The sequence below is a fragment of the Podarcis filfolensis genome, assembly GCF_964270895.1.
Source record: "Podarcis filfolensis genome assembly, chromosome: 3".
Lineage (NCBI taxonomy): Eukaryota > Metazoa > Chordata > Lepidosauria > Squamata > Lacertidae > Podarcis > Podarcis filfolensis.
The window spans coordinates 90301565-90322417 of NC_139606.1; the positions used below are offsets into that span (position 1 = coordinate 90301565).

Below are 20853 nucleotides of genomic sequence, written 5' to 3' on the forward strand. Positions count from 1 at the left end.
CATCCCAACTCCCTAAAGTCATATCAGCCTTGGAGGATTCATTCTGGAGGTCTGTTCTTAATCTGAAACTGTTCTTAACCCGAGGTACCACTTTAGCTAATGGGGCCTCCCACTGCCGCCGCACCGCCACCGCACAATTTCTGTTCTCATCCTGAAGCAAAGTTCTTAACCCGAGGTACTATTTCTGGGTTAGCGGAGTCTGTAACCGGAAGCGTCTGTAACCTGAAGCATCTGTAACCCGAGGTACCACTGTATTCATTTATTTGATTTATACCACACCTTTCCTCTAAGGAGATCTAGGTGACGTACATGGTTTCCCAGTCCCTATTTTATCTTCACAACAACCATGTGAGGTAGGTTAGGCAAAGATGATGATGATGATGATGATGATGATGATGATGATGATGATGATAATGATGATGATGATGATAATGATGATGATGATGATTACCCTGCCCATCTGGCTGGGTTGCCCCAGCCACTCTGGGAGGCTTCCAACACACATAAAAACATAATATAGCATCAAACATTAACAACTTCCTGGTACAGGACTCCCTTCAGATGTGTAGTTCTTTATCTCCTTGACATTTGATGGGAGTGTGTTCCACAGGGAGAGCACCTGCTGGAGAGCATATAAATCCCCAAGGCATGTCCAGCGACGTCACAGGACCTGAAGTTCTGTTAATAGGCCTACTTAGCCATAGATTTTTATGGACTGCGAGCTACTCTGGGCAAATGTATTTGGTAAATATGTGTGGTAATTACACAGAATATTATTCTCTGCAGAGATGCACTAGGGAGGATGATTTGCATTAGAAATGTGGGCTATTCATGTAAATGACTGTGTTATTTGTTTACAAAAACAGATTAAGACTTGTCTAAAGACCTAGAAGTGAGCCATATGTAAAAGCACAGAGACAGCCTCTCGCATCTTCAATGTGCTCTGCATGCCTTTTTCTAATTAAGCTGTGCGTATATGGATGGAGGAAAAGGGGGGGGGAACTGGCCCATTGTCTCTTCAATTTGCATATTGCTAATTATGGACATTTGGAGAAGCTCTGCACTTCTGATGCTAGCTGCAGCTCTCCAACTTCCCTTGTAGCTTCCCTCTTGCAAAAGATGATCTCCAATGAATTTATCCAATGAATTTTTAAATCCCCCAAAGTAGAACAGAGTGGTCCATCTTGTCTCACGGGATATAAGCACCATTTCCTGGTTCTGTGCCTGCTTAGCTGTTGTTGTTTTAAACTAGCCCCTTTACCACCTTCACTGGCTATATACCACAGGTGGGCGAAAGAGTGTTAGATCCAATGGAGGCCAGCCTGTTAGGAACAAATCTTTGTCCATCCTCTGTGTCTCCTCCCCTCAGCCTTCTCTCCTCCGGAGTACACAAACCCAGCTTCTATTCCATGATTCTGACCATCCTTCATTGCCCTTTGTAGAATACCTTCATAGGAACTGAAGTGTAGGTGGGTTCACATGAGGCAAGACACAGTGATAACAGCAAGAACTTTTATTGAACTAACAGAACTGGACAACAGGGTCAAAGCAACTGCTTATATACTTTTCTGCAGGCCTGGGCCACTCCCACTCCCAACGTGATTGGCTGTCTAAACTTCCAAGCTGTGGATTATAACTCAGAATTTAAGGGCCAATGGCAGAGGCCCAAATCCTGAAATATTCTGCAATTGGATATCAGGTATCGAATCAGAACACAGGGGCTCAGAATCCTTAGCTCAGGCAAACACAGACTACTGAATACAGGAACTGCTTTATACCAAGTGATTATTTTGCCCATCTACCCCAGTATTGTCTGTTCTGACAGGCAGTGAATTTCCAGAGGCTTGCTAATGACCTGCTATCTAGTTCAAAGAGATGAAGCAGTTACATTTTTCAAGCAACGTGAGACGAAAAATAAACCAAGCATGTAAATTTTGCCACATTTCAGACTCAGAGCCACAGCAAATTCTTGGTAACGAGTGCAAAAACTGCATATAAGGAAAGAGAACTCATTTTCCAACAGTTCTTTTCAGGAAGATGCTTATTATCAGTCCTAGAATTAATGAGATGCTGGAAGCGTCTTCTTCCTTACCTCACAGCCCTACTGAGGCAAAGGGAACTCTGGTTTTGAAGGCCTTGGTCTGTTTTACTGTGGGCGACATCAATATTTTGGGAAGGTAGATTTAAGGGTCAGTTTCTAAAAGCAGGTTCTCATGAAGCTGAGGGCTGAATTTAACAGCTGAGCTGCAAAATCATCGCAGAAGGATTTTAGTGAAGGTTGCATCTTTTATGTGTCTGATGCAGCGTCCAGCATCTCAATGATCTCAACTTTTAATTTTAAGATTTATTAGCGGTCCTAATAGGCTATCACAATTATGGAAGAGAGAGAAAAATGAAATGATTAGATTTTCATATCAACACTTAAAAAAAAGAGAAGTGTAATAAATTACTTAATAAAGAACATTAAAAAAAACCAGTTGGTAACACACACATTGGCTCAAGAAGGTAATGAATGTTTCCCATTGCCTCAGAAAGTCATTAATTATAATTTCTTCACAGTACAGTCTTTTTTGCTGCAGATCATTTTTTAATAGCAATACTTCTGTGGGTATAGGTTATTTGTTGCTCTTTCTACGTGCTTTCTGATTATAACCCAGTGACAGAATATTCAATGTGCATTCCAGATCCTTAGTCTTGATTAGGTGTGCAATCCTATACTCAATTACCTAGAAGTAAGCCCTAGTAAACTCAAATGGACTTTCCCCTAGTAGACATGTATAGGATTCCGCTCTCTATCTTTCAACTATTGTTGAAAGTAATAGTAGCAGTGTAAGACAAACACAACCCATTGCACCTGCCATCATTTTCAATACAACCCCCAAATATGGAACTGTGTGGCATAGTCACCAAGAATGGAAATAAGAAGAGCAATCCAACAAAGGGGAAGGAGGAATTGAAGACCAACAAACTACCAGATCCAAAACTGCTGGGCTCATGCTGCCAGGACAGAAGGAGGGGGTGTTTTCCCCTTAGTACTGGTCCTCTGTTGGCTTTGCTTGGATTTTACCATTTCCCCCCTGATCCCAATAAGAGGGGAAACAAGTATGCCAGCTTCAGGGCTGATGTATTTCCACCCATCCACCACATCCCAGGGGAACACGACAGGCTAAATCCCATAGGTCCTTTGCACTGTTGCAACATCAATGGCAGAGGAGGGATGCCGGCAGAAGTTTCTACAGCTGCAAGGAGGATGCCTCCATGCAGATGTTTTCTTTTCAGCTTTGGCGAGGGAAATCTGCGCTGTCGTAGGGTTCCAAGAATGCCTCTGCAGGAACCATAGATTGCAATCACATTTTCCCCACCCACCATCACTTTCCTTCATTTTCAGTATGCAATGCTTCTCTTCTCTGATTTGCCTAAGGCTTGCAAGAGTTAAACACCCCCTGAGACATACCTTTTAAATATATTTGTTGCCATTGTAACTTACTTTTCTGTATTTTACAGCAAATATAATCTGAAAAACTGTAGTGCCATATGAATACCCACTGGGGCACAATTACTTGACCACTTATATCATTTGCCCATCTTTTTTTTTTTAATCCCCTCACCCCTTCCCATTAAACGAAATAGCTTTATTGAACTCAGAGCAGCATTTCAAAGTTGTTCAAAGGGTGTCAGGTCTCCTGAAACACATCCTTGCCTACTCAGTGCACTCAGAAAATGCCTAATTAGCAGAAGCTGATAAAATGCTGGTTGCACATTCATGCTAGCATTCATAATGTGTCACTGTTGCTTATGAAATTTGCCTTTTATAATTTATAATTTTTATCTTTAACTTGTCTATTTCTTGCGACTACTGAGAAAAGATGGACCCCAGTTGTTTCTTGGCATCTCAGAGTCTAGATCAGGATTGAAAGAGCAAACATTAATGGTCAGAGGCTTCAGTACCTTGGACAGATCTCTGTACTTTTCCCATGGCAAATACTACGCTTCCTGACAGAGGTTTCCATCTTCCTGCATTTTAGGATCCTACAAATGGATGGATGAACGGATAGATTCTCCCTCAGTTTTGGAAGCAAGTAAATTTTGCAAATAAGAATACTTCTGCATGATGCTTTATACTGACAGAATTTCCTTCTAATAGAATTTGGGTTGTGCTGGTACAGAATTCATGTTGTCCCATCCCCCCCCCCCCCCGTGTACATGGACTTGGCCGTAGGCTGTAAGCTTCTAATAGGAACTAAGGTGTATTGCTACTTCCTGTGAAGGATCCTTCCACACTGGATGAACAACAATAATCCATTCTACCAATGATCCCAAACATCTCTCAAATTCCTTGGAATTGTGTTGCTTCTTAAATGGGGCTCCATCCTGTCACTTTAAAATACATGGATCCAAAATGAACATAGAAGTCCCAGCTTCCCCCACAACCTCACTTCTACGATGGTGCCTTCAACAGCCTCTTCTTGTCCAACTTGTATTGTGGGACGAAGTGTCCTGTTTGTCCTGAATCTAATGCACATCAAATTTTTTTCAGGTAAGATGTCAGACCTTTGGTTTTTCCCTTATGGCATCCAGTTTGTTTGTAAATGAAACTTTAATGTGGGTGATGAAAATGGGGATCTGCTAAAATTTGATATTGCCACACATACCCCCATCCCAAAAAAAGCAGGTATATTCTCAAAGGTGTTGTGACCCATGCATTGGCTGCAATTGTGCTTGGTTTTGAAGCTGCAACTAGGATGCTGCAGGTAGACTACTGAGTGGTGCCATCTAGTCATGCATATATGGCACTTTATATGTCATATAATGCTGGTGGTGCTGTGGTCTAAACCACTGAGCCTCTTGGACTTGCCAATCAGAAGGCGGGCGGTTCGAATCCTTGTGATGGGGTGAGCTCCTGTTGCTCTGTCCCAGCTCCTGCCAACCTAGCAGTTTGAAAGCATGCCAGTGCAAGTAGATAAACAGGTACCACTGCGGCAGGAAGGTAAATGGCCTTTCTGTGTGGTCTGGTTTCTGTCACAGTGTTTTTTGTTTTTTTTTTTAATAATTTTTATTAAAGGTTTTTATAACAACAACAAACATATAACAAATACATAAACAGACAAAAACAAAAACAAAACAAAAAACATGTACCATTTCATATCTTACTTTCTTATACCTTTCTTCCCCGACTTCCTCATGCCTCCCTTTTCTGTATTCCAAATTCTTATCAATTACTCAGCAAATCTTCCCTTATTTTAATTTGAATTTAATCTAATCTTCCTTATTCTCCTTGTCTTAACCCTTGCTAATAGTAACCATTTACTTTCCAGTCCAACATCATTTTAACTTTCGTTAATTTTATAATATTTCTTTAAATAGTCCTTAAACTTTTTCCATTCTTCTTGCGCTGCTTCTCTTCCCTGGTTTCGGATTCTGCTCGTCATTTCTGCCAAGCCCATGTAGTCTATCACCTTCATCTGCCATTCTTCCAGTGTGGGTAGTTCTTGTGTCTTCCAGTACTTCGCAATAAGTATTCTAGCTGCTGTTGTAGCGTACAAAAAGAAGGTTATATCCATCTTTAACACCCCCTGTCCGACAATGCCCAAGAGAAAGGCCTCTGGTTTCTTAGGGAAAGTATATTTAAATACCTTTTTAAGTTCATTATAGATCATTTCCCAGAATGCCTTAATCTTCGGGCACGTCCACCAAAGGTGAAAGAATGTACCCTCCTTTTCTTTACATTTCCAACATTTATTATCAGGCAAGTGGTAAATCTTTGCAAGCTTGACTGGGGTTATGTACCACCTATATATCATTTTCATAATGTTTTCTCTTAGAGCATTACATGCCGTAAATTTCATCCCGGTGGTCCACAACTTTTCCCAATCAGCAAACAAAATATTATGACCAATGTCCTGAGCCCATTTAATCATAGCTGATTTAACCGTTTCATCTTGTGTATTCCATTTCAGCAGCAAATTGTACATTTTTGACAAATTCTTAGTACTGGATTCTAACAATTCTGTCTCCAATTTTGATTTTTCCACCTGGAAGCCAATTTTACTGTCCAATTTATACGCTTCATTTATTTGATGATAGTGCAGCCAATCTCTCACCTTCCCTTTTAATTTCTCAAAACTCTGCAATCTCAATTTGTCCCCTTCCTTTTCCAAAATTTCCCAGTATCTTGGCCACTTCAACTCCATGTTTAACTTTTTAACTGCCTTAGCTTCCATTGGCGACAGCCACCTTGGAGTTTTATTTTCCAGCAAATCTTTATATCTGATCCAAACATTTAATAGTGCTTTTCTGACAATATGGTTTTTGAAACTTTTGTGTGCTTTAACCTTGTCATACCACAAATATGCATGCCACCCAAAAATGTTATTAAAACCTTCCAAATCCAAAATGTCTGTGTTTTCAAGAAGCAGCCATTCTTTCAGCCAGCAGAAAGCTGCCGCTTCATAGTAGAGTTTAAAGTCTGGCAGGGCAAACCCCCCTCTTTCCTTTGAATCCGTTAATATCTTAAATTTAATTCTGGGCCTCTTGCCCTGCCAGACAAATTTAGATATATCTTTTTGCCACTTCTTGAAACAGTCCATTTTTTCCATTATTTGCAATGCTTGGAACAAAAACAACATTCTTGGCAATACATTCATTTTTATAACTGCAATTCGACCTAACAAGGAAAGCTTTAAGTTTGACCAAATCTCTAAATCTTTTTTCACTTCTGTCCAAGTTTTTTCATAATTGTCTTTAAATAGGTTCACATTCTTAGCTGTCATGTTTATACCCAAATATTTCACTTTTTTAACCACGGTCAACCCTGTCTCATTCTGAAACCTTTCTTTTTCAATCTGTGTTAAATTTTTCTCTAATACCTTTGTCTTTAACTTATTCAATTTAAATCCTGCCAATTGACCAAACTCTTGGATTATTTCCAAAACTCTTTTCGTACTAGCTTCTGGCTCTTGCAATGTAAGTACTAAGTCATCTGCAAATGCTCTCAATTTGTATTGTTTAGCTCCGACCTGAATCCCTTTAACCAACTGGTCTCTCCTAATCATATTAAGCAAAACCTCCAGGACCGATATAAAAAGTAGTGGGGATATAGGGCACCCCTGACGTGTCCCTTTTTCAATCTTGAACTCTTCTGTAACCACATTATTTACAATTAATTTTGCTTTCTGTTCAGAATATATTGCGCCTATACCATTCTCGAACCCTTGGCCTACCCCCATCCCCCGGAAGTTCTTCAGCATAAAACTCCAAGAAATGTTGTCAAAGGCTTTCTCGGCATCCACAAATATCAAAACAGCCTTAGTGTTTATATTCACTTCCAACTTTTCCAAAATGTCAATTATATTCCTTACATTATCCGACAAATGCCTTTTCGGGAGAAAGCCCGCTTGGTCCCCATGAATCTCCTCCATCAAAACTCTTTTCAATCTTTTTGCTAAAATATCAGCAAAAATTTTGTAATCCACATTTAGTAACGAGATGGGTCGGTAGTTTTTAAGTTGGGTCTTTTCAGTCTCTGTCTTTGGTATAAGTGTAATGTAGGCCTCTCTCCACGTATCGGGTGCCCTTCTCCCCTCCATAATCTCATTACAGACTTCCTTCAAAGGTTGTATCAATCCTTCCTTCAAAACTTTGTAGTATTTGGAAGTCAGTCCATCCGGCCCGGGGGATTTGCCCAACGCCATGCCTTGAATGGCATCTTCTATTTCTTGTGCTGATATCTCCTGGTTCAAAATTGACTTACTTTCCTGAGAAACCTTTTTCAGCCCATTTTTCTCGAGGAATTGTTGTATATCCATTTCTTTCTGCGGCCCTTGTGTATAAAGTTGTCTAAAGTAGTTCTGAAAGCAATTCCTGATTTCCGCTGGGTTACTTATGTTCTTTCCTTCCACTTCTATATTTGTTACCGTGTTGAGTTTTTGTCTCTTCTTTATTTGCCAGGCCAATAGCTTGCCACATTTATCAGCAGATTCAAAGGTCTTTTGTCTCATTTGCCTAATTTTCCACTCTAATTCTTGATTTGTCAGCTCAATATATTGTGTTTGATGAAATTTAATCTCTCTTAAAATCTCTTGCGATTTCGGCTTCAATCTTAACTTCTTTTCCCCTTCTTTTATCTTTTCCAAGATTTTTTCCTTCCTCTCATTTTGCTTTCTCTTCTTTAATGTATTTTGTTGTATCAAAAACCCTCTCATCACGGCTTTACTTGCGTCCCATATTATTCTTTTTTCTACTTTAGTCCTCAAGTTAATTTCAAAGTAGTCTTTCAAAGTTTTTTGGGCCTTCTTGCAAATCTCCTCGTCTCTGAATAAGTTGTCATTCATTCTCCATCTGAAAGAACCAGTTGTTGTTTGCTTCATCACCATCTTTACTGCATTATGGTCGGAGAAGGTTTTTGGGCAGATTTCCACTTTCTTTATATTCGGCGCCATACTGCTAGTCACCCAGATTTGGTCAATCCTTGTCCATGTCATTTTGGCTTCAGAAAAGAAGGTTCCCTCTCTTTCTAATGGGTGTTTTGTTCTCCAAATGTCAATCAAGTCCATATTGTCAGTCTTCTCAAAAAAGGTTTTTGGTAGTCTGCCATCCTTGGTGACTACCTGTCTCTGTGCCTTGTCTATATTTGTAGATACCACTCCATTCATATCTCCCATCAAAATTAAGTTGTAATCCATATGGTCCATCAGAATTTCATGCAACTTCTTAAAAAATTCAGCTTTCCCTTCATTTGGTGCATAGATTCCCACTATCAGGTACTTTTCTCCTTGGGATTGAATTTCAATTGCCAAATATCTTCCTTGGTCATCTTTAAAGATTTGTTTCGGTTGCAACTTTTCCTTTGCATAGATCACCACTCCTCTTTTTTTTACTCTGTCTGAAGATATAAATTCTTGTCCCAATCTTTTATTTATTAATAATTTTCTATGTGCTCTTGTCACATGGGTCTCTTGTAAACAAATCAAGTCCAATTGGTCTTTCTTTAAAGCGTGGAATATATTTTTTCTCTTTCTGGGAATGTTCAAACCGTTACAATTCCAGGTTAGAAGTTGCAGAGCCATGATGGGATTATTTACCCCTTCCTCCTACAGCTCCCAGTTTTTGTTCCTCGTTTGTCGGTGGTTCCGTGTCCGTATCCAATGACGGATGCCCTTGTCCTGGAAATGTCTCTTTCTGTAGGTCTTCTTCGTGTTCTCCCAAGAACTTGTCTTTATCACTCACTGTCTTTATTCTTCTTTTCTTGCCCTTGTATTTAAAAGACAAGCCTTGGGGAAACTCCCACCTGAATGGTATGTAGTTCTTTTTCAGCAGTATCACCAAGTCCTTGTAGAATCCTCTTGCGTCCAAAATACTTTTAGGAATGTCTTTAAAAATCTCAATATGAAAATCTTCAATTCGAAGGGTTGTTTGGTAATGCAGGTTCAATATTTTGTCTCGCTCCTCCTTTGATCTTAGAGTTATTAAACAGTCTCTGGGTCTGTTCTTCCTCTGCCTTGCTCCCAGTCTAAATGCACTTTCTATCTTAAATTCCTCTTTATCCAACTCCTGCTTCCAAAAGTCAGAAAATTCTTTTGTCAAGTAGTCCACCAGGTTATCTCCTTCCTTTTCCGGCACAAGTCTGATCCTTAGGTTCCTCTCCTTACGTTGCATATCCTGCATAGAGAGTGCCAGCTCATACTCATCTAGTTTCTTGTAGACTGGTGGAAACTTTTCCTCGGCAGCAGTTGCAATTTCTTTAGCTTCCTCAGCTATCTTTCGTGTTGTAGATGAATCTTCCAGTAATTTCCCAATTGCTTCTGCATTTGAGTTCACTTTGTTCCCAAGGTCAGTTATACTTTTTGTATTTAAATCAATTTTCCCAGAGATTTCTTCAATTTTCTTATTTGTTTCAGCAATTTGTACTTTAGTTTCTACGCCTTGCTTTTTTAGTTCCTCCAATGAGTCATTTATCTTCTCCAAAACCTTAGCAAATGATTCTTCTGAAGACATTGTCTTCACTTTTGCCTTTGAGACAGCTGTAGTTCCAGAGGCCCCTGTTACAGAAGCCCTTCTTTGCTTGGAAAAATCCACTTTGTATTGTCTGCCAGATCTCAAGGTTGCTTCTTGTGAATCCTCTTTCTCTTTACCATCTGCCATAACAAAATCTCTTAATCAAGGTCATTCCCACACTCTTAGGCTGTCAGACAAAGTTCTCAGATTTTAAACTCCACTTGTTGCTGAAACAATTTATAAATCCTCTAGAGGGCGTAAAGTCAGTTTTTTACTTTCTAGTTAGTCCCACACTCTCCAGAAAATTAAACAAAGGTCCTTCTAGTCCCTTTCAATTATTCTTTTCTCTTTCTGAAGGTTTCAAATCAATAATGTCCTGCAAGTATCTTTACTGTGCAACAAAATACATGTTTCAAGTTGAGAGTAACCAAAGTCAGTCAGAGATACTTTTTTACCTTCTTGTAGCAACAGTCCTTAGCCAGTGCTTTTTCTCCGGCAGTCCGATCCCCAGGTGAAAGAGCAGCGGTAAATAACTCAATTTCTTTTAAATTGGCAGGAAAATACTTTAAATTCTTCTCCCCCCCCCCCCCTGCCTTCGGGGAGGGAGTTCTTTGCTTGGTGTTGAATTTCTTAGTTCCCGCAACTCTCCTTTCATACGGTTACAGCTTAAATGCCTTTCGCTTTGATCTTGCTGCAGAACGGAAAGCAGACTTCCTTTTTGGTGCTTGTCCGTCTCGGTGCCCAATTTCTTAAATTTTGATGTCCAGTTTAATTTTAGAAGTCAATCCTACTCACGGATAGTTGTTCTTTTTAGTCCAAATTCACCGGAAGAAATCAGCGCTCTCCGCTAATGGCGACGCGGCTTCGCTTCGCAGGCTGGGTGAAAGCGACTCTCAGCACCGCTCCATATACCCTCCGCTGATCCGCAGCCTTTAAAAAGGCTATTTCACAGCGTCGGGGGGGCGCAAAGGTGCCCACCGAGTCTCCAGTTCACAGGCTACGCGCCTGTGATTTTTGAGGGTCCCCGCTCCGCCGTAGCTGGCAGGACCCAAACCTACGAAGCAGATCTCTCCCGGAGCTCCGGGAGAAATCCGCCATTAAGCGCTGGCGCTAACCGGAAGTCTCTGTCACAGTGTTTTGTTGCACCAGAAGCTGTTTAGTCATGCTGGCCACATGACCCGGAAAGCTGTCTGTGGACAAATGCCGCCTCCCTCGGCCTAAAAAGCAAGATGAGCACCGCACCCCATCGTCACCTTTAACTGGACTTCACCATCCAGGGGTCCTTTACCTTTTATTTTTATTTTTTTTTTTTACTTTATATGCTTAAAGATCAGCACTGGCTGCTTATTTCTACCAAGCCAAGTTCAAGGTTCTACTGCTGATGTATAAAATTCTAAACCACTTGGAACCAAGACACCTAGCAACCCGCGTCCCCTACAACAGGACAAAGGAGAGGGGGCAGGGTTTCTGTTGAGGCAGGTGATTAGCTGTGGGAGGAGCTTATCAGAGTTTGCAGGGCAGCGGCGCGCGCCTAGCGGCGTGCGCAGTTTGATCCATCTTTTAGGTTTAGGGGAGCTAGTCTCAAACGTTTGTTGGGGGAGACCTAGGTTTTTTGGGGGGGATTTATTTGTCCTGTCTTCACGCTTTTTATGATGGAGGACCGCTGTAGTCACCCCCAACGACACGTTCTCAAGATGGAGGGTGAGGGAACAGCTGCAGTCGCCTGCGGTTCCTGCGCAATGTTTGCCATCTTGCCAAAGGTTGCAGGCAGCTTTACCTGCAGCAATTGCATGTTGATTGCCCTCTTACAAGACAAAGTCCAGCAACTGGAGGAACGTGTAGCTACGCTCCAAAGAATTAGAGAGCTGGAGCTCTTCTTGGAAGCAACAGAGCACACCGTCTCCACCAAGGAGGAGACAGGGGACTCCCCTGAGAAGGAGGCTAGTTCACCAACACAGGAGCCAGATATATGGAGAAACGTGACTCAAAGAAGTAGGAGGCCCAGGGTTCGCTCTGATTGTTTAGAAATACACAATCGCTTTGAGGTCCTCTCCCCTAGCATGGAAGACAAAGAGCAGACTCCATTTGAGGATCTCTCCCTCATTACAGTCGATCAGGTATATGAAGACGAGCAGCAAAGTCAGTCCTCAGGGAATGTGCAGGCGACCTTGGAACGGACAGCTCATGGAAGAACCCCGACCAGACCTAAGAGGAGGCATGTAGTGGTGATAGGGGATTCCCTACTGAGGGGAACAGAAGCAGTGATCTGTGGGTCTGACAAGATGTCTCGGGAAGTGTGCTGTCTCCCCAGGGCTAAGATCCAAGATGTAACTGAACGACTGCTAGGAATCATAAAACCCACTGACAAATACCCCTTCCTCTTGGTTCATGTCCAATGACACTGCAAGCAATAGCCTCCAGAAGATCAAAAGAGATTACGAGGCTCTGGGCAGGAAATTGAAGCAATTAAATGCACAAATTGTCATCTCATCTGTCCTCCCAGTTGAACGACGTGGCCCAGGGAGAGAGGGAAAAATAGTGGAAGTGAACAGCTGGCTTCGCAAATGGTGTAAACAGGAACGGTTTGGATTCTTAGATCACGGACTGCAGTTTCTTGAAGATGGACTTCTGGCAAGCGATGGGCTGCACCTCACAACGGTTGGGAGGAATGTTTTTGCCAAAAATCTCAGAAACCTCATCAAAAAAAAAAATGAGAGGCACAAATACAAGATGGGTGACACCTGGCTTGAGAGCAGTACATGTGAAAAGGATCTAGGAGTCTTGGTTGACCACAAACTTGACATGAGCCAACAGTGTGACGCGGCAGCTAAAAAAGCCAATGCAATTCTGGGCTACATCAATAGGAGTATAGCATCTAGATCAAGGGAAGTAATAGTGCCACTGTATTCTGCTCTGGTCAGACCTCACCTGGAGTACTGTGTCCAGTTCTGGGCACCACAGTTCAAGAAGGACACTGACAAACTGGAACGTGTCCAGAGGAGGGCAACCAAAATGGTCAAAGGCCTGGAAACGATGCCCTATGAGGAACGGCTAAGGGAGCTGGGCATGTTTAGCCTGGAGAAGAGGAGGTTAAGGGGTGATATGATAGCCATGTTCAAATATATAAAAGGATGTCACATAGAGGAGGGAGAAAGGTTGTTTTCTGCTGCTCCAGAGAAGCGGACACGGAGCAATGGATCCAAACTACAAGAAAGAAGATTCCACCTAAACATTAGGAAGAACTTCCTGACAGTAAGAGCTGTTCGACAGTGGAATTTGCTGCCAAGGAGTGTGGTGGAGTCTCCTTCTTTGGAGGTCTTTAAGCAGAGGCTTGACAACCATATGTCAGGAGTGCTCTGATGGTGTTTCCTGCTTGGCAGGGGGTTGGACTCGATGGCCCTTGTGGTCTCTTCCAACTCTATGATTCTATGATTCTATGATTCTATGAAATCAGCTGAAGTGATCTTCAGAAGAGACTCTGCCTGTTGTCATCTAGAAACATCACAGGAAAAAGGGGTCCCCCCCCAAAAAAGAGGTTAGGCATGCTTCATTGGTTAGATATTTTAAATGTCCTGCACAAACCCATAGCAACAAAGGAAGCTGCCTTATATTGAGTCAGACCATTGGTATATCTGGCTTAGTATTGTCTACATCGATTGGCAGTGACTCTCAAGGGCTTCAGACTGATGCTCTGCCACCTTGCACCTTCTGCTCTTTGTTCAGGGTGATAAAGTTCGGTTATTAATTGTACTGTTTCGAATGGTGGACCTTCCTAAAGTATTTTGATTATGACTTGTAATACTTTATTATACTTTAGCTGCATTCACACAGCAGTTTACTGCATTTCCCCATTTCTCTAACTTCCACAATATATTTCAGCTTTTACACCAGGTAAAAGCCACTTCTGGAAAACAAGTGGAATATAGTGCTTATTTAGCACTCATTTCCATATTATTTGATTCCGGGGTGGGGGTGGGGGTGGGAATCCATTTGCAACCTCCGGAAAATCCGGAAAATTACAGGAGTAAAGTGATGGGAATTGGGGCCATATACCAGCATGCAGTTATCTCCTGCGGTTTTCATGAGGGAATGGTGCGGGAACAGAGAGGCATGGGTGTGTGGAAAAGGTGAGGAAGTATCCATGGTGTGCAATGATGTGTGTTGCTGTATCACACCACACCCTCACCGGTGTGAGAAAATTTAGCGCCACACGATGGTGTAAGGGTCGAAAAGCCGCAAGTCCACAACAGGTATTGTAGCGTGAAAGTGAAAGTAGAAAATGTGGCAAAAGCACTGGAATTAAAATCAGGGAAACGAATGCAATTTTCTCCACATCTGAATGTGCCTTTTTAGCAAACAGCTTAATGGTTTTTGCCAAAAAAATGCAATATATAAATCACCTAAATAAATAAATAGGTAGCTAACGACAGTATTAGGTATCTCAAAACATAGCAACAGTCAAATGACAATGCCGATAATATTAATAAATCTGGTTTTGAAAACAGCCAGCTGAACTAAGAGCATATTTATACAGACTGGTGATAACAAATCAGACGATGAGGGTCAAAGGCCTTTGTGAACAAAATGCCAAAATGTAGATGTTCATGTTGGCTTTAATTCAAATACTGCCCTTTAAAGTAGTTGCCATATTCTGCTCCCCACCCCACCCCCGCCCATATCATGCAGCTGCAGTTGCCTCATTGCCAGGCACAGGTTGTATCAGGGCTGTGCTTCACATTCCAACCAGCATTAATTTTTGGTAATGTATTTGCTGGATGCAGGCAGTTAATTTGTATTTTGCAGAAGCCCCCCCCCCTCCTCCGCTGCTGCTGCTCCCTGCTTTATCTGAGGAACGTCAGCGTCTTACATTACACAGGTGACCTGAGGAAAACAAAGATCTGCTGGGATTGGATGGGAATAGAATGGAGACATTCATTTCCTCAGCATTGGTGGTGTAACAAATCAATCTTGACTGTTCTGATAAATTGAACTTCAAGCTTGGCAAGGTTCCTTTTCAGGTGCAATCCAGTGTGAGACGCAGCAGGAAGCAAAAGCGGAGGGAGCCCGTCGTTTTCCAGCATCTCATTCTGCAAAAAGCTACTCGCTAGGAAAATCAGCCTTTCTCTAATCATGGCATATCTGGCAGGGTGGGGGCAGATATCTCTAACAGAAATACTTTATTGTCACTGTACCACTTGTTTACAGTGAGATTAAACGAGCCCCCCCCATCTCTCAGTCCTTGTTACACTCTGTGTGCTGTCATACGACCACCAATCCCGAACGTCAGCTGCAGTGTTGCTGTCTTCCATTCAGCAGCATCACGGCCCATGGGTAGAAACTGTTCTTAGTAATAATAATAATAATAATAATAATAATAATAATAATAATAAATTTTATTTATATCCTGCTTTCCCCAGCCAAAGCCGGGCTCAGAGCAGCTAACAACAGTAAATCCTTAATAAAATATATAAAAAAAGAAACAACAGTAAAAATAACACAGTTTACATAAAATCACAATCAGTTAATTGAAATACATTCTAAAATCAATTCATACTTTAACCTGTTGGTGTGGCTTATCATGCTTCTGTATCTCCTGCCCGAGGGCAGGAGATTAAAAAAGTGCTGGCCAGGGTGTGAGTCATCCCTGAGAATGTTCCTTGCTCTTCTGAGGCAACGGTCTCCTGCAATAACATCTAGCGGACTCAGGGGACAGCCCATGATATCGTGTGCTGTCTTCACCACCCTCTGTAGGGACTTTCTGTCCATGGCTGTTGAACCAGCATACCACACCGTAATACAGTATGAGAGAACACTTTCTATCGTGGACCGATAGAAGGAAATCATCAGTTGCTGTCTAACATTGTTCTTTCACAAAACCCTAAGGAAATGAAGTCTCTGTTGGGCCTTCCTAACTACCTGGGCTGTACTGACCTTCCAAGTAAGGTCTTCATTAAGATGGACTCCCAGGAATTTAAAAGAAGAGACTCTCTGCACACAGCCTCCCCCAATATACAATGGGACTAGCTCCCCTCTCTTCCTCCGAAAGTCCAACACCATCTCCTTTGTCTTGCCAATGTTTAGGTTCAGATTGTTCTCTGAGCACCATGTGGATACCTTTTGAACCTCCCCCCGTACACAGATTCATCTCCGCCTGTAATTAAACCCATTATGGTGGTGTCATCAGCAAACTTAATAATTGCAGTAGATGGGTCAGATGAAATGCAACCATATGTATACAACGAATACAGGTATGGACTTAGTACGCATCCCTGTTGAGTGCCAGTGCTAAGCTTCAGGGACGTAGATGTAACAGGCCCAATCCTCACTGGAAAGGACCCAGTCCAGAAGCTTGTCTGAATAAGCGCTAGTGACAAGAGCTGGGTTTTCTAAAAAGCCACTTTTAATTTATTCATTTTATTATTATTAATTGATCATCCCCTTTTCCAGCAAGGAGCATAAAGTGCATGGCTTTCTTCTTCCCCATTTTGGCACAACCATTCTGTGAGGCAGGTTAAGCTGAGACACAATGCCTGGCCCAATGTCACCCTGCGAGTTTCATAGCTGAATGGGGAATAGAACTCTGGTCTCCCAAGTCCTAGACCAGCACTTTAGGACCCGTGGCCCTCTAGATGTTGCTAGATTCCTATCATCCCTGACTCCTGGCCATACAAAGAACATCTGAATAAATAAATCCAATAGTTGTAGATCACTGAAGTTGCCGAAAAATCGACCTTATGCAAAAGGATATAAGAGCCTTCCAAATTCCATATGCATTTTATTATGCCTCCAGTTGTATTATACATACAAGATGAACTCTTTTGTATTCTGAGAACTTGGGGGCTAGATTCTTGAATTATTCCTGATTTCTATATTATTAATTGCCATATTGGTCTACCTTCTCTATTCATTGTGTTGTATGCTCTGTTTTCCACATTGTTCTTCTGTCTCCATGAAAGACTTCTCATCCAGGTCTCCAGCTACACAGTGATGTCTTTGTACTTCTTTCTGCTAATGCACCCAGTGAAAAGTGTGATGGTGTAGAAGTACCTCTCAATATAAATGAATGCATCCCCCCCCCCCCCGATAGATTGTGTGTTGTTTCCCACCATGCACACAGAAAACAGGAGTCATATCTTCAGAATCCTGGAAGTGTTTCTCTGCTAGATATATAAAATTTTCAAAAATGTCAAGGAAAGCACCATGGCAAGAACACTTTCCTTGCGATCCACAGAACAGAGTTTGCATTGTATGAGTTAAGGCATACAATGAGTTCACAAAGACCTCTTTTCACACATCTCAGTGCTACTTAGCGTTATAAAAACTTTATTGAATAATCAGCAGAGGATTCTTCAGGGTGCATGAATAGTCACACAATAATGCTGCAATTACACGTTGTTGTGTTAAAAGGAGGCAATGCACAAGCGTGTACAAAAATCAGATACATATGATTGGAGCACAATGGAACATATGTACTTGGCTATAGCCATTTCCATAGAATCAGAGACTCATATAAATTGTAGAGTTGGAAGGGACCACAAGGGTCATCTAGTCCAACCCCCTGCAATGCAGGAATCTTTCGCCCAACGTGGGGCTCAAACCCATGTTAAGAGTCTCACTGAGCTATCTCATAGCTTCCTTCATAACCTGTGCAATACATTACAAACTGTATTTTTTTTGTATTATAATAATAAAAGTTTTGCAGCGTGAAATCCCAACCCAATGAAGCCACTGAGAGCTGCATTTTAGCCACTTTCTGTGAAGGATTTTCCTCTTTCATAATCATGGGTTTTCTTGGTTATTAAAGTTTAGGCCCTGATTCTGCTCTGAAAGCAACATGTGTAGGCAGTGGCAACTGAAGAGCAATTTTATCACTGACCTCAGCTGAAAAATATAGGATAACAGTGGTTTGCTCATCAGGAAGCAACAGAAAGGGACAAACTATAGTTCTTGTGACCCTCTCTGCCAAATCCCAAAGGACTGCACAGATTCTTTCATGCCTGTTTTCATTATCCTACCCTTTCCGATAAACTTACAATGAGTAATTAAAAATAGCAATAAATAAATAAATAAATACACTGTACTGGGGCTGGAGTAAGTAGGCCAGCTACTTATTCCAGCCCCAAATGGAAATGCAAATGGAGAAGAAAGAAATTTGGAGAGTGCTGCCCAATGTTCAAAGCCAAGCTTGGAAACAAAGGGAGGATGAGGCATTGCGGGATGCCTGGAGAAGGCACTCCATAATGACCTAAAAGGACATGTGAACCCTAACCTTTGCAGACAATCTGAAGGTCAGTATAAATGTTCTTCATTTTTATGCAAATTTTTCTATTACAAGCTCTCAAAATGGCTTACAAAATAATAAATACAAGAATAAGCAAAATTATAAATATAACAAAAATTCATTTAAAAAAACAACCCGAAAACAGAGTTTTAGCAACAATAACCATATCATTTTAAAAGTAGCAGCCCGTGAGATTAATCAGATATTCAAAGCTTGTTGAAACAGATACCTAAAAAGACACTTATAAAGAGCCCAGGGAGATCTCTACCAGGTATTCCAAAGTTTTGGGGCCACTACTGAAAAGGCCCTGTTTCTTGTAACTGCCTGTCTGAGCTGCCACGACGAGATGGCAAGCAGTGCCTCCACAGCCAATCTTACAACTCAGGCAAGCGCATTTTGGAAATGAGCTGCTGCAAGGCCCTTTAGGCCACTTTGTATTTGTTCACTTGCTCACTGTTCCTCACTGCAGCCATATAACTATTCCATCCTGGTTTAACAGCAGATACTCCTCAACGAATTGAAATGACGCATGACTTAACACCATAGTCTTCATTGTCACGCAGGTGCTTGATCAGTAATTCAGGTTTTCTTTCTTCTTCTTGTAAGGGAAGCACTTTTTAAAGAAGCCTCAGTCAATATGCTAGAAGCATGACCTTATGATTTCTGGCCATTGTCCATGCTACACCCACAAGCAGTCCCAAGAGACATCAATGGAGCTGCTCCCAGTGAATGAAGCTCTTCCAAATTCCACAAGAGTCATAAAGCTGGACTCAAAATGTCCCCCGTATACAGATAAAAGAATGTCACTTCTGTCCTTGTGAAGGGGCCAGGTAGCTTGGCTCAACTCTTCTCCTTTGCTTTACTTCATGAATAGAGAGTCATCATCATCCACTGCCGAATACCAAGGAGAAATGCATTAAAATAGTTTTATCCTGCTCTACTGCACTAGGGGCTAGCCTATGAAATGGTCTCCTGTTATACCTGACCTAGTCATTGCTATTGGTTCCTTCACATGACCTGGTCCATGGAGGTGGGCACCCCTAGGGCAGATCTACCAATTGGTCCATCAAGACCAAGATAGGCAGAACCACCGCTGCCATCAGCAAGGAAGAAGGGCATCTCCATCAAAGCCTCCTCTTATGATAATTCTGCCATCAACCCAGCCAACTTCAGGAAGACCTGTGTGGTAGGAGCAGCTCTGGTCTTGTGGCCCAGACTTTGCTATCGTTCCCAGATATGGCGTGCCTGGTGTAGTTCGCAGTAGTCAGCATAGTCCCTTCTTAACTCAACCATTCAGTAACTAACTAGATAGGAATGAATCAACTTATTTCTGTCCCGACGGTTTTGTACATATTCAAAAATAAGTTTGTTCCATTCATTGCAGATTTTTATAAGAAATAAACAAAAAGAAATCTGCATTTAAATTGCACCTAAAATATGCATTTTGTACAAATTTCCCCCTAAAATAGGAAGGGTGGTTTGGGGTTGTTGTTGTTTTGCATTTTCCATGTATTAGATATATTTTAGTGCACACTGCAAAATTCAGAGAAGTGTGCAATCCACTTATTAACTGCTTTCTGGTTTACTTGGAAGTTCTGGAGCTGCAGACTAAGTTGGTTTGCTTTATAATGTGGACTGTATAAAATTATCCTCCATCTGCACAGATGAACCTAGGAAGCCAAGCTCCTGGAAGAGCTCTTGACCCAAGGGTTTCATTGTCCTGTCAATCACTGCAATCACTTGAGAGTTATACAGCCAATGAGGTGCTCCATTGATTGGGGTATTAAACAGGAGACTCTGTTTTCCATAACAGATGGCGCTGTGCTACAGCTGGAAAATAAGGTGTGTGTCCTTACCTCAGACTCTTGAAGATATATTCCTTTGCCATCTTTACTCGTATTGTGAAAGGCCTCTGCAAAAGGAAGAAATGAGGGAAACTGATATGATTATTCCCAGGAAAGGAAAATCTGCTTCTTATAGCCATGCTTGAGAAGAATAGAGGGTGTGTGGGAGCCCATCGCTCACCTGGGCTCATTCTAGTAAGCTATTGTTTATCTTAGGGCAGATCCACACCATCCATTTAAAGCACATTTAAAGTGCATGTTTTCCACCAAATAATAATGGGAACTGTGGTTTCCCCTTCAACAAGCTACAATTCCCAGCACCCTTAAGAAACTAAAGATCCCAGGATTATTTGGGGCAAGTCATGTGCTTTGAAAGTGTGTCGAATGCGCTTTAAATGCATGGTGCTGCTCTCTCCTTAATGTCCAAAGACAGTCATTATGTTACAGACAAAGGACTTGCGATTGAAACCCAGTTTTGCTTGGAGACCCGCATGAGAGAAATAGTCATCTGCCTCCTCACCCATCATGAGTTCCACACGCAGCATGAAGCAGGCAAAGCTCTCAAAGGTGATGTTCAGACCAGGGTTCCCATATCGCATGGCCAGCAGCTTGCAGAGTTCATTGCTGAGGGAGATTCCTTTAGTAAGATAAGAAAACCCCCAAAGACATTTAGGCTTACTGTTCAGATTTTCCACATGCAGTCACAGTGCAAACAGTTCTGGACAGCTTTTCATA

At 41.8% G+C, this 20853-nt stretch overlaps 1 protein-coding gene across 1 annotated transcript in view; it reads right to left on the reverse strand.

Annotated features, from left to right (window-relative positions):
* Nucleotides 1-17277: 17277 nt before the first annotated feature.
* The window catches only part of LOC310758353 (calpain-14-like), a 44578-nt gene continuing 41002 nt past the window's right edge, over nt 17278-20853 (reverse strand). The window contains exons 20-22 of the mRNA XM_083604523.1: nt 20639-20755; nt 20131-20186; nt 17278-19165 (exon numbers count right to left, since the gene is read on the reverse strand). Of these exons, the coding sequence (XP_083460649.1) occupies nt 19139-19165; nt 20131-20186; nt 20639-20755 (200 nt within the window). The 3' untranslated portion in view covers nt 17278-19138. The remainder of the gene's footprint in view (nt 19166-20130; nt 20187-20638; nt 20756-20853) is intronic.